We start from the raw sequence: 14,170 nt of genomic DNA, 5'->3' as shown, positions 1-14,170 counted from the left end.
GCCGGGCCCTATATGTCTTGTTGGAGAATAATTTAAAAGGAATGTTGGCACTCTGATGGATTTAAAAACCTGTGCGCCTGCCAGAACTCCACTTGATTTAATTAGTCTGTAGGAAACTCTACTTGAGGCTTGGCAGACTGAATTTACAGGCTAATTTATGGTTAAACCACACACAGACACACACATATGCACAAGGTGCTCATGTAAATTAACTTTGTACTGTCTGCCTCCTTTTCCTTCAATTTTATCAGATGAGCCAGCAGAGGAAAAGAAAGGCTCCAGCTCCTCCTCCCACTCCAACATCCATCACGCAAGGCTCTGATGACACTTCAGCCTCTCCGGCTCCCACTCCTGACAGTCAAGCTCCTGATAAACCTATGCCGGCATCCCGCATCAAGGTGGCACATTCGACCACAGCCTCAGCTGCCACTGTGATAAAACTAACAGAAAAAACAGCCTCGCACAAAATAGCAGTACATCCTGTGTCCAATGCCATGCCAACCTCCAGCTCCCCAACCCCGAGCAGCAGCACTACTGACAGCCTTGCTGTGCAGGATTCCAGCTCTGAACTAAGCCAGGGTCTTGATGATTCAGATGCTGACCTAGAGCAGGCTGAATCCCATTACAGCTACAGTAGCAGAAGCACAACAAGTGGGTCCGTGCGGGTCCAACCTGCTGTGAAAAACTCCAGCGGCAGAGTGGAAGATTCAGTCAGCAGCGCGGCCGGCAAAATAGCTCAAGACAGGACGTCAGAGAATAACTCCATGTCGGAGACTGAGTCCGCCCTGAACCTGAAGCTGGATGAGGCTGAGAACAATAGGCACAGCGGAATGGGTAAATATCTATAAAATGGCCTTACAGCAAGCGTACAACACAGCAGCAAACATTTAAAGACTTCCCTTCATAAATTCACACACTAAAGCAACAAAAGTTACGCAGAAAAGACACATAAATTGTTTAGCAGCAAGTAAAAAAAAAAAGATAATTATATTTATAGTGACATAGAAGGCATACAAGGGAAACTTTGAGATCTACCTATTCTCAGACACAACTACTGCATATATATGCTTTGTATCTCTGTCTGTCTTAAAAAAAAGAGCATATCATGATTCCACTGGCAGAAAAAGTGAGCTTTGCCATTGTTCATTGAACTCTTGACAGTGACTGTAAACACACTTTCTATATGCTGAAGAAGTGAGAGGTGAGTCAGAAGTTGCCTGTAGAGATTTCTACGTGTTAGAAGTGACTGAATATCTGCTCGAGAGAGCTCAGCTGTCACACTGCAGCAACATCTGAAAGTGTCACGAATGACATGCATAACCTGCTGAAGGAAAGTGTGTGTGTGTGTGTGTGTGTGTGTGCGTGCGTGCATGCGTGCGTGTGTGTCATGGCTGAAGGACAGGAACTCGTGGAGCTGGTTTTCATCATCGCCCATGAGACAATATAGTCCTTGTTTCTCCCTTAAACTTATCAGCCTCTTACAGTACATTCTTCTGTCTTTTTTCACCCCCCTCCCTCCCTTTTTTTGTTACACTCATTTTTTTTATATTCCTCTCTTTCTTTCTCTCTATCTCTCTTATGCCTGCACCCACTCGCTCAAACCTTTAAAGCTGGCAGATACAAAGGCAGACAGATCCATCACAGATTTAAGCAGGATCTACTTGAACTTTAGCTGGCCTCATATTGATCTTTATATAACCCAAATCTTTCTCCACAGCAAAGCGAGATTGCGGCAGAGGGTTGTTGTGTCTGACAGGGGCATAGATGAGAGAGCTGTAGACCTCAAAAGGGATGAGAAAGGTGAGAGTATGAGAATGAAGTTGAGAGAGTGGAGCATGGGAAGGTTTTGACAGAGGTTTTGACAGAGGGTGGCAGGCAGAGGCAGGGGGACTAGAGGAGTTTAAGGAGAGAAGGGTGATGGACAGGCGGATGAAAGCAAGAGAAAGGATGAAGTATGAGGAGGTTAGTGCATTAGACAGTTCAGAAGACGCAGCACGAAGGTCATTAATAAATTTATAGACCTAGCTACTTTCTTTTTCTCTATCCTGACGCTCTGCTGACAGTGCACCACCTTCTCGCCTCTCTTTTGCTTCGACTTTTGCTATTTTCAGTCTTTCTTCTGTATCTTCAAACTATATAAGAAACTATTCGCTGAGTTAAGATGTGTGTTTGTGTATTTGTGCTGAAATGGTTATACTCCAAAAACTACATTCCTTCAAGTGGTCCCTTTTCACCCTTTAAACTTTTCACCCACAGTGACTGTTAAAAAATGTTTTCTGCCTGACAACTGAACTGGTTATACATGAACAAGTACAAACTTGTGTGAATAGCTTACATATATGTTAGGTAAACAGCATCACCCTACACATGACCAGAGATGGGCAGTAACGCATTACTTGTAACGCGTTACTGTAATCTGATTACTATTTTCAAGTAACGAGTAAAGTAAGGGATTACTATTGCAAAAACGGTAATTAGATTACCGTTACTTTCCCGTAGGAACGCTGCATTACTGCGTTACTAAAACCGTGATTTTTTGCGAGAATGTCTCACGACAGTGACGTAAGCGAGTGCGCCGTTAGTGACAACAGCTGTGTGCAGATCAACAATGGATCACATATCGATTGTGGGAGAGAATATGAGCGTGCAGCGTTTAAAGCGTGGAAGTACTGACCTTACTTTGAGTTTGATTCCATAAAAAGTGACAAAAACATTAGTGTCCGTTGTGCATGGGAAGAAAACTTCTTTTTACAGCGAAAAAACCCCCTAAACTTCCAAGCAAGCACCGAGTGCGCAACGACGTAATGGGAAATTCACAGAGAAACTCGCTGTCAGGTTTTGTAGATCGGACTCACGCGCAGACCACTAGTGTCTTCAAAAGGTGCATTTATTTACAGTGTTCCTCTACAGTGGAATTCATATATACATATAGTGATGTCAAGGGGAAAAGGGGCCGGGGTTCCAGGGTCCAGGAGTGAAAGAGGCAGGAGTCCAGGAAGGGAAGGTTTTCATTCAGCCCTCGCACATCTCCTCTCCTTTCCTTTATCTCTCTTGCTTCCGTTCAGTCGCCATGCACAGGGAAAGAACAGGTCCAGAGGCGATCTATACACAGGCAGAAAAAAACCATTAGTTTCCTGGTTCAGACAGGCTCACAAACTGACTTTACAAAATACAGGACGACTGACGCTGATGGCTCAACGATCCAGCGACGAGTAGAGCAGACTCGCCCTCTTAAGAAGGGTTCCAATCTCTTATGATCAGCAACAGATGAAAGAGAGAATGGAAGAGGGCGAGAGAGAAAGGGAAACAAAAACAAAGCACCTGACAGCTGTCAGCTGTCGAGGAGCGGAGACCATGACAGTACCCCCCCCTCAACGGGAGCCTCCCGGCGACCCACCAGGCTTGTCCGGATGCAGGCGGTGAAACTCCCGGAGCATGGGCACGTCCAGAACGGCCGCCCAAGGGACCCAGGAGCGCTCCCCCACGCCATAGCCCTCCCAGTCAACCAGGTACTGACAGCCACGTCCCCGGCGCCAAGAGTCCAGTCAAGCTGTTATGGGCGTACTCGATCCACGGCAACTCCTCACTCCAGATGGTTTGATTGGTGGAGGCGACACAGCGCAGGGCGGTCTCCAGTTCTTGGTTGGCCCGCTCGGACTGGCCGTTGCTCTGAGGATGATAACCCGAGGATAGACTAACCTTTGCGCCCAGGGAGTTGCAGAACTCTTTCCAGACCCGAGAAGTGAATTGAGGCCCTCTGTCGGACACTATGTCTTCCAGGATCCCATGCAGGCGGAAGACGTGAGTGGCGAGTAGGCGTGCGGTCTCTAGAGCTGTGGGAAGCTTAGGCAGAGCAATGAAATGAGCCGCTTTAGAGAAACGATCGATTATGGTGAGAATGACAGTGTTACCTGCTGATGGAGGTAGTCCGGTGATGAAGTCCAGTGCTATGTGAGACCATGGCCTGGAAGGAGTGGATAACGGATGTAGCTGACCCGCCAGGGGTTGGTTCGATGGTTTGTTTCGGGCACAGACCGTACAAGCAGTGACGTATTCCCGAGTGTCTTGGGTGAGTGAGGGCCACCAGAAGCACCGCTGGAGAAACTTAATGGTGCGATGTATCCCTGGGTGGCATGAGAACCGGGCCGTGTGAGCCCATTGTAGAACCTGGGATCTGACAGAGCGCGGAACATAGAGTCGGTGGGTGGGCCCCCCTCCCGGATCCGGTTCGGCTACCTGAGCCGCCCGGACGGCCGCCTCGATCTCCCAGGTGATGGCCCCGATAGTACAGGTTGCCGGCAGGATAGAATCCGGATCCGCCTTTTCGTCAGCAGCGGAGAACTGACGGGAGAGAGCGTCCGGCTTGACGTTTCGGGAACCGGGTCTGTAGGTGATTGAGAAGTGGAAACGGGTGAAAAACAGGGCCCATCTGGCCTGTCGAGCGTTAAGACGTTTCGCCGTTTGAAGGTAGGCCAGGTTTTTGTGATCGGTCCAGACCACGAAGGGTTGAGTGGTGCCCTCCAGCCAATGCCGCCATTCTTCCAGGGCGAGCTTAATCGCCAAGAGCTCCCGATCGCCCACGTCGTAGTTACGTTCTGCAGGGGTGAGACGACGGGAAAAATAGGCACAAGGATGCATCTTACCCTCCCTCTGTTGGGAAAGGACGGCCCCCACCCCTGAGTCGGATGCGTCGACCTCCACCACGAACTGAAGAGTGGTGTCAGGTTGGACCAGGATGGGCGCTGAAGCAAACCGTTTCTTGAGCTCCTGAAAGGCTGATTGGGCAGCGTCACTCCACTGAAAAGCAAGCTTGGGAGAGGTTAACTGGGTTAATGGTAAGGCAATCCTGCTGAAGTCCCGTATGAATCTCCTGTAGAAGTTAGCGAAGCCAAGGAAGCGTTGCAACTGGCGACGGTTGTCTGGTTCGGGCCAGTTCACAACAGCCTTGACTTTCACAGGGTCGGGTCGGAGATCTCCACGCTCGATTATGTACCCTAGGAAGGCAACTGAGGGCACATGAAACTCACATTTCTCGCTTTTGACGAACAGCCGGTTCTCCAGAAGGCGTTGCAGTACCAGCCGGACCTGGGTCTCGTGTTCAGCCTGGGAGGAAGAGAAGATCAGAATGTCGTCTAGATAGACAAACACAAATCGGTTAATAAAGTCCCTTAGAACATCGTTGACCAGAGCCTGGAATACTGCAGGTGCGTTAGTGAGGCCGAATGGCATTACCAGATACTCGAAATGTCCAAGGTGAGTATTGAACGCCGTCTTCCATTCATCGCCATCCCGAATCCGAACCAGGTGGTAAGCGTTTCTCAAGTCCAGCTTGCTGAATATGACGGCTCCCTGGAGAAGTTCGAAAGCGGAGGTGAGCAGGGGCAGTGGATATTTATTCTTGACCGTAATGTTATTGAGTCCCCGAAAGTCAATACAGGGTCGGAGGGTCTTATCCTTCTTTTCCACAAAGAAGAAACCTGCTGCGACGGGTGAGGAAGAGGCACGGATGATGCCGGCAGCGAGGGATTCAGTTATATATTTCTCCATAGCCTCCCGTTCCGGCAGCGAGAGGCTATAGAGGCGGCTGGTCGGTAAGGGAGCTCCCGGCAGCAGGTCTATGGCACAGTCATAGGGCCGATGGGGTGGCAGCGACTGGGCTCGGTCCTTCCGAAACACCTCAGCGAGATCGTGGTAAACAGACGGCACATCTGCTAAGTCGGAAGACCGCGGTGGCTCTGGGCCGGTGACCGATTTGTTAGGAGGAACAGCAGCCTTAAGGCAAGTCATATGACACTCCTCTCCCCAGCCCGTGATGCCTCCTTTCTGCCAATTAATCGTGGGGTTGTGTTGCTGGAGCCAGGGATGACCGAGAACTAACGGCGTCTGAGTGGAGTGAAAAACAAAAAAGCTAATCTCCTCCGAATGATTACCAGACAGTGTGAGGGTGAGCGGCTCAGTGATGTGTGTGATGTCGGGGAGGCACTGCCCTGATAAAGCCGTGACGCGTAAGGCGTGGGGTAGTGACTCCACAGTCACACAGAGTTGTTTTGCTAGTTCAGAGTCAATGAAATTTTGTTCTGCTCCAGAATCAATAAGCACAGAAAGTGAATGACACTCGGAGTGGACCAAAAGCTTAGCCGGCAGGGCTAAACGTGGAGGAGATTTATCCTGATTCAAACCGCCCACCAGTACTCCTACCATCACTGGCGGGCACGGCCTTTTGCTCGCGACGGACAGGAGGCAATCATGTGTCCCTTATTACCACAATACAGACACTCACCGGCCGTGATGCATTGCTGACGTTCTGCAGCAGTTAGGTGAGAGCTGCCGATTTGCATGGGCTGTACCTCTCCGTCGGCGCCCCCTGATGTCCGGGAGGACCGGTAATCGGCCGAAGCCTCCGCCCCTCGTGGCCCTGCGGCCTCCTGGGAACTGGAGTTCCGTGCTTGCCGACGAGCTCGTAGCCGCTCATCCACCTTAATACATAACGACATCAATTCGTCAAAAGCAGTGGGTAGGTCCCGCATAATCAATTCATCTTTCAGATCTTCCCGGATGTTATTTAACAATGTGCTCCTGAGCGCATCCGGTCCCCAGCCGGTTTCTTCTGCCAAAATCCAAAAATCGATTGAATAGTCTGCCATACTCCGCTTACCTTGCTTAAAGTTAAGGAGGCGGAGCGCCGCAGCCTCGACTCCAGAGCCCTGATTAAACACAGTCTTAAAGTTAATCACAAACCTCTCAAAAGAGATCTCCGGGTTGGAGTTTAACACGACCTGGGCCCATTTCAAAGCCCGGTCACGAAGCATCTGTACCAAAAAAGCAATCTTTGCCCCGTCATTGTTATGAAAACGCCACTGTTCGCGGAAAATCAATGAACACTGGGCCAGAAAGCCAGGGCACTTCTCTGTCTCCCCCGAAAAGGGCTCGGGCGAAGGCAGGGGACCGTCAGAGGATGGGGTGGCTGCCGATGAGTGACCTGCCATAGCCGCTGCGAGTGTCTCCTGCGGGGCAGGGTGAGCCGGCTGGGGGGTCCCTGGCTGTACTCCCCCTGGCGTAGTCAAACCGGAAACAGCTTGAGTTAGTGCGGCGATCTCACCTCGCAGCTGATGTAGCATTTGTTCGTGGCGAGTCAGCGCCGCTTCTTGGGCAGCCAGTGCCTGACCGATGGTATTCTGATCTGCTGAGTCCATGTTGTGGCTGGATCGTTCTGTCAGGTTTTGTAGATCGGACTCACGCGCAGACCACTAGTGTCTTCAAAAGGTGCATTTATTTACAGTGTTCCTCTACAGTGGAATTCATATATACATATAGTGATGTCAAGGGGAAAAGGGGCCGGGGTTCCAGGGTCCAGGAGTGAAAGAGGCAGGAGTCCAGGAAGGGAAGGTTTTCATTCAGCCCTCGCACATCTCCTCTCCTTTCCTTTATCTCTCTTGCTTCCGTTCAGTCGCCATGCACAGGGAAAGAACAGGTCCAGAGGCGATCTATACACAGGCAGAAAAAAACCATTAGTTTCCTGGTTCAGACAGGCTCACAAACTGACTTTACAAAATACAGGACGACTGACGCTGATGGCTCAACGATCCAGCGACGAGTAGAGCAGACTCGCCCTCTTAAGAAGGGTTCCAATCTCTTATGATCAGCAACAGATGTGCTGATCACCTCCAGGTGTGTAGGCCAGGGGCAGGAGTCCATACTGAGCTCCGCCCCGGCAGGAGAAAGAGAGAATGGAAGAGGGCGAGAGAGAAAGGGAAACAAAAACAAAGCACCTGACAGCTGTCAGCTGTCGAGGAGCGGAGACCATGACACTCGCGGATTCTTCAACTGACCGCGGCACACCTGCACCAGGGTAAACCGCCGCCTACCGCAGTCCTGCTTTACAGGTGAAAATAGAGCAACAGGACCGCTGAGTCTTTGACTTTATTTATTTTCTGCTGTGTTTTACTTGCATCTATTTGAAAGAGTGAGTGTAAACACAAAAAATATTTTATTTTATGTGCTGGAATGTGCAGAAAATAGGTTTAAATGTTAAACTAATTTATTCAAGTCAGAGAATGTAGCATATAATTAAATTTTTGCTTGATGCATAAAGTTAAAAGATTAAAACTGATAAAACAAGTTAAAAAAAGAGACTTTTCCATTTGATTACATTTTGTATGATGGATTATGTAGAAAAAGCAGAATTGGGCTGAAAGATCTATCGCTTTATTACCTATTCAGGTTGTAAATCGTGTTTTTAAAAAGTAACTAAGTAATTAATTACTTTTGAAAATAAGTAATCAGTAAAGTAACGGGATTACTTTTTTGGGGAAGTAATCAGTAATTAGTTACTGATTACTTTTTTCAAGTAACTTGACCAACACTGCACATGACATATAGAGTGGTTCACTCATGCCTGAAAATGCAGAGATTTGCCATCTGAAGGGTTTTAATTACTCTGTTTTTCATTATTCCTTAATTTATGTATGATTTTTTTGAGCCTGTCATTTAATGTGTATATGTGTATGAGTGTGCGCTCCAGTGGTTCTCAAGGTTATAACTGCGTAGTTTATCATCCCAGCCCTGCCTGTTATTTCGGTACCATCCAACTGTCAACAACAGAGTAAACAGAAAACATAGAAAGTTGACGAATCACAAGCTTTATAAGTAAATTTAGGCAGCTGGATTTCAGCACAGCTTTTCCCCATTATTGTGCTTTTATTCCTATTACTTTTTCAGATGCTTCGTATGTATCATTTGCAGTCGACTCCTCACTTCCTTTCTTACTGTTTCCTTACTGCTTAAAAGCTGTTTGTGCTTTCAGTAATGATCCTGTAAACAGTTCAACAAAGCTTTGCATTTGTCTTTTCTGGACATCTAGTTTCAAAGGTGTTTACTCATAGCTATAACAAGTAAAACTGCAGTCTTAACTAACATATGTTAAAATGTTTTAATTTACTATGTCATAACAGCTCTGCTTCCTAGAGATGTTATATAGCTTATTTATATTGTTAATTATTGATGCCTCTCATTGTAAATTACCATAGATGCAATTCTAGAGGACCTTGTAGTGCTTTAAGGGCCAAAAACTTTGTGGGAGTGCTATGACAGACCACAGTGCTTTGATTTCCACATCACTGTAGGTTTTTGATGCCTTTTACAGTTGGGAGGTTCATTCAAATGAAGAAGCACAAAGCAAGTATTTGATTGAGAGTGGACTTTGGACTTTCTATAAATACGTTTTTATAATATTGGGACTTCCAGGTTAAATAAAGGTCAGCAAAATAAATGAATAAAAAGCTAACTCTTTCCTATAACTCAGTGATAGACATAACCTGTGGCTAGTGAGCCTCTAATGGCAAACATGGTGATTTAGAAAATATAATAATTGGCAATTTAGAACAACAGCAGAAAAAAATCTGAATTCTAGTTACCAGATTCATGAATAATCTTTATGACATAGTCTCACCAAACCTTCTGGTTTACATCGTCTAGCCCTCCGACCCCAGCAGCAAGAGGTCTAGGCAGCGTTGCACATACCTCTTCAGTGAAGTATGTGAAAATCCCCTATATGTAAATGGAGTCAATAAAATATGTATAAAAACTATTTATTGTATCATTAAAAGTTGAGGGGATCCTCAAACACCCCCCTCCTCCTTCAAAACCCGCCCCTGGTTCACATGCCCATGATCTACCATTGTGCACTTGTCACAGAGTTGCCCAAATAAAATATGGACATCATGGGTCCATATTTTATGGATTGTCATGAGAACTTAAAGGGCTAAAGAAGCAACTGTTTCCACAAATAAATGTAGTTTTCTTTACAACTTCCAGTTCAATGAGAAGTTTCAATATAACTTGTTAAGTCACTTTCCCCATTTTTGAAGTATGACCATCAGTGCTTGCCCTGCCCGCATGCTGTTTTTCCTTTAGGAAACACTCATCGTCTGGTGCCACCCAAACCTCTCCGTTCTCCCGTGCAGGAGCCATCACAGCATGTATCACCCTCTACTCCTCCCTCGACACCCCCTCCCCCTGAGCCTACAGAGAGCAACTCTCCACAGAATCTCACGGAGGTGGAGGAAGCTCCCCAGTGTAGGTTCCACATGGACTGCCCTCCCCCTAACCTCGATTCTTGTTTTCTCTTGTCTTTCCTAAAAGCTGCCAATCAGGTTTTCCAGCTCTTAATTCGTTTTCACCCAGTCACAGTTTGTATCTGGCTTAACTGCCAAACCTTGATGTTTGTGTTTCTATGGCAGTCCTGAACTCTGTCCTTTCATGTTTTCCATCTCTCCTTCAGTGACCTGGGCAGCAGAGTTGTTAAGTGATGCTGGGTCCAAATGAGGTCAGGGGGCTTCATATATATATATAAACGTCAATCTCTAAGCTTTGATATTTTCCCTGGGTCCAAAGGGTCAGGTCTAAGGTCAACAGCAATCTTCTTGAGTACCTTTCATGTTGCATTTAAACAGGACGTGGGAGTAAATTAGATGTATAATTGACGAGAATTTTGAGTGATGCTGAACTGTTTTTAATGCCACCTTCTGTCCCTGTAGGTGCTCCCTATATGTTTTGGTTTTTCTTTTAATGCTCCTTACCTTACCAAATACAAATTTAATGATCTACTCATCTCAAATCTCATCTGTTCTCTTCTTTCCTCCCCCACCCCTCACCCTCCTGTGTAGTGTACTGCTGCGGGCCTGTGCGTCTTCGTTCCAAACACTCCTGAAGTCTCTCTCTCTCCCTCTCTCTCTCTGGCTCGATCCTTCCTTCACTCCGACAGTCCTTTTTCATCAGCTCCCTTTGGTTCTCCATGGCCTCGCTTATTTCTGCTGGACTTTTCTTTGATAATCACCATCCTCCTCTCATCCCTTTGATGTCTACTTCTGCTGTTCTCTGCTGTCTTGTATTTGGTGTTACAGTCTCACGTTTGAGTACCATTTCATTTGTATAACTTGCCTTTACAGAATCCATTCTCACTGCATATAACCTTGTGACAAAAGTGAAAGCAAGTTGGAAAAAGTTTTGCTCTTTAAAAAAAAGCTTGTTTTTTTTGTACTGTTTGTATTGTTTTTATCCTTTTTACAAATGTTTGTACATATTCTGCATGGTTTTTACTTCACATTGATCCACTGGTTGTCAGCGTTGAGAGTTGAGTTAAAAGTGGACACAGAATGTGGTCAGAAGGCAGCGGTGCTAGGTCATGTGATTTCAGCCAATATTTCGGTGATGTGATAGCTGCAGATCGATTGCAGGACAGTGTACGTCGCTCTGTCTTTGCCTGGTATTGTGGCTTGGTTTAGAAACATAAAACCCGAACGCGTGCTGACTTTAGCAAAAGTATGGAAAGAGTGATGTATCGATGACATGTTACTTTTAGGTGGTAATGGCTCTTAAATTTCATAAAGACAAGCATATGAAATACAAGACCTCTCTCCAAAGAAAGCTTTTAACAGTCTACTTCAAAATTAACAAGACACTGTGAACTGGAGGCAGCTTGTAGCTCAGTTAATGCTTCACATTTTGTTTTTGAAGGATTGCATTAACTGTAGAATTAGGAATTTTATTTAGGATGAAAAACCACAAGAAATCTGAGCTTTAAAAAACTGTTTCATAGAAAGAACTTGTGTACAGTTACGAGCGGTGTAATAGAAAACATCCTGCATGCTAAAGTACAGTTTTTTGTGTTATCTTTGTTTTTATTAAGCAATTCTCTATTGTATGAATGCAACATTTGTGGTATTGAAGTGTATTATGCGGTGAAGACGAATTTTACTTTTTTGAGATGAGGACAGTTTTAGACAGCAATGTACAGGCCTGAACTGATTACATTTTAATTGTACGGTAATTTAATTTTCTTTCTGATGACATTTTTAGAACTCTGAATCTTCCAAGCCTTTGAAATACGGTGCATATGCGTAGCCTATTTCAGGGGATGTATAATTTAAATTAAGTACTTTTTGAACCTGCAAAGGATTGATCATCGATTTCTTTTTTTTCTTTTTCCTTTTTTGGGGTGATTGAAAAAAGAATATGTTTACAAGAAATAGTTGATTAAACTTTTCAAGACTGCCCCAAGATTCCAGGACACTGATTTAGCACTGTGCATGGAATGTAGTGGCATGTCACAGTATTAACAGCTTGGGAATGGAGACACCCTTAGTTTAGCTCTAACAGACAATTTTGCCCAAGGTCATGTTGAGTTGGAAGTTTGTCTGTTTGTGTGTGTGTGTGTGCTTGTCTGCAAGCGTATACATATGCAAGCATAAATCTGTGTGTGCATATGTGCACTTGTCTTTGCACGTCTCTGTGGATGTGTGCCGATTGCGGCTGTTGCCAGCATGACTAAGCTGTTGCTGGGAAGGAGCTGGGGGGACAGCCCTGTGAGTCATCACCACATCTCCTGGAACGGACTGTTCTCTCCACACCAGTAGGAGCAGACCCAAAACTGACAGTCCTAGTACACTGCAACACACATTATATTGCAGTGCAGTGCATGACCAAATGCATGCACAATCTTATTGACAACTGGTATTACAAACAGAGTCATTCATTGTTAAATTCATTAAAAAAAAAGTTCACTGCTAAATAGCCAGCGCTGTGCTTGCTCGTTGATCTAATAAAAAGCAAACAAGTGGTACATTGATTTTTATTCTTCTGGCCTTGAGTTCAGTGAGATCAGTGATGGAGTAAATAACTTCCCCAAACCCACATGACTGACCAGAACATGAGTGTACTAAAAAATGAGAGGGTATAAGCAATGCTAGGTTTCCCTCAAATCTAAAACTGTACAGTGAAAATCTAATCAACAGAGTTTGAATACAGTAAATCTACCCACACATCATTAAAGATGGTTTATCAAGCCACAAGTGGTGGTTCTTCAGTCTTGCTTTTAACATATTTGGCTTATGTTTTTTGGCTTGGGTGCATGTGTATCTGTGTGTGGGTGTGTCTGGGTGTGTGTTTGATGTCAGAATGAAATCTTGAAACTAAACTAAATACTTACCCGGTTTTTTTCCCTCCATGTTTACCGTCTCTTGATCTTCATGCCTGTTCTGTAGCTTGTGCTTTTTTTTGTTCTTGTTTTTATTCCTCTCACTTAGAAGGTTTTAGCCATCATTAATCTTCTAAGTTTTGTTGATCAGAGAAACTATAATGCACTTCCTAATTAAAACACTTGTGGCCTTACTGTTCTGTAATCTAATATTTCTTGACTGCGATAACAGTCAGTCCCAGTGCTAAGATTTTCTGTTCTCTCCCAGCTTGGCTCCATTCTGTTCAGAACTCTGCAGTCAGTGACCAGAAACCAGAAACTGAAGCACCTCTGGCCGAGACTCTGTCTTTGGGCAGCAGCAGTGCCGGCAGCAGCCTGCATGACCAGGGTTACGCTGCCTCTGAAGGTATGGCAGAGGGCGAGGACTCGGGCATGATCAGTTCTCCCTCTGACACCCAACCCACTTTCCCCGATGGGAGCGTGTCTCTGGATGGAAGTAGTGGGTGGAAACCGGCGGGGCCAGTGCGAGATAGTTCCAGTGAGAGCGATGAGGGATGTGCCACCTGGGGATCAGTACACAGGTAGAAAACGGAACCAAGAAAGTGGGTTGGGCAGTTTAAATGAGACTCACAACAAAATTATTTCTCATATTTGCATATAAAGAATTTGACTAAAGTTATATTCAAGATGGTGGGACTAATTAAGAAATCTGCATTTACTTCATTTATCGACCTGACTTCTTTCCCATACTTACTAATCTTATTGTCAATATTAGCTCATCTTCTCTAATCCACTGAGCTGTCCATTTAAGCTAGCCTAACTGCTATTACAACAAACTGTCAGTTTTATCCAACTTGATTTTAACAAAGTTGATATTTGTTATTGAGCCAGCAGTAAAAATCAAGAGCAGTTCCTACCATAGTATATTTGAGTCAGCTTTGCATTCTGGGCTTTTATAGTTATGGTTTTAGGCCCTTAATCAAAGGTCTGTGAAAAATCAATGCTGCTCCAGATCCCTTTTCACATTTTAAGTTGTTTTGAAAAGCATACGCTCATTTACCCAGACCAGGGATCTTGGATTGATGCCCCTACTCAGAGAAATTTTATGAATCCAGGTTCTGGCCTGATGTTGCCAGCTCTTCATTATTCCAGGAAACCACTATAACCCAGTTTTCTCAGAATTATTGAGGAAAAGAG

The 14,170-nt window shown here is 45.4% G+C and overlaps 1 protein-coding gene across 6 annotated transcripts in view; it reads left to right on the top strand.

Moving 5' to 3' along the window:
* The window catches only part of cobl (cordon-bleu WH2 repeat protein), a 70,909-nt gene that overhangs the window by 49,976 nt on the left and 6,763 nt on the right, over positions 1–14,170 (top strand). For 5 of the 6 annotated variants that reach the window (XM_085366264.1, XM_085366261.1, XM_085366262.1 and 2 more), the window contains 3 exons: positions 252–834; positions 9,913–10,074; positions 13,242–13,554. In XM_085366264.1, the coding sequence (XP_085222390.1) occupies positions 252–834; positions 9,913–10,074; positions 13,242–13,554 (1,058 nt within the window). The remainder of the gene's footprint in view (positions 1–251; positions 835–9,912; positions 10,075–13,241; positions 13,555–14,170) is intronic. The other variant, XM_085366267.1, reaches the window with a different exon arrangement.

This window comes from Diplotaxodon limnothrissa, linkage group LG11 (genome assembly GCF_057381915.1).
Source record: "Diplotaxodon limnothrissa isolate DT_005_m linkage group LG11, D_limnothrissa_male_GT1.1, whole genome shotgun sequence".
NCBI lineage: Eukaryota > Metazoa > Chordata > Actinopteri > Cichliformes > Cichlidae > Diplotaxodon > Diplotaxodon limnothrissa.
Note: the sequence above shows the minus strand (reverse complement) of the source record. Positions and strands in the feature narration are given on the sequence as shown.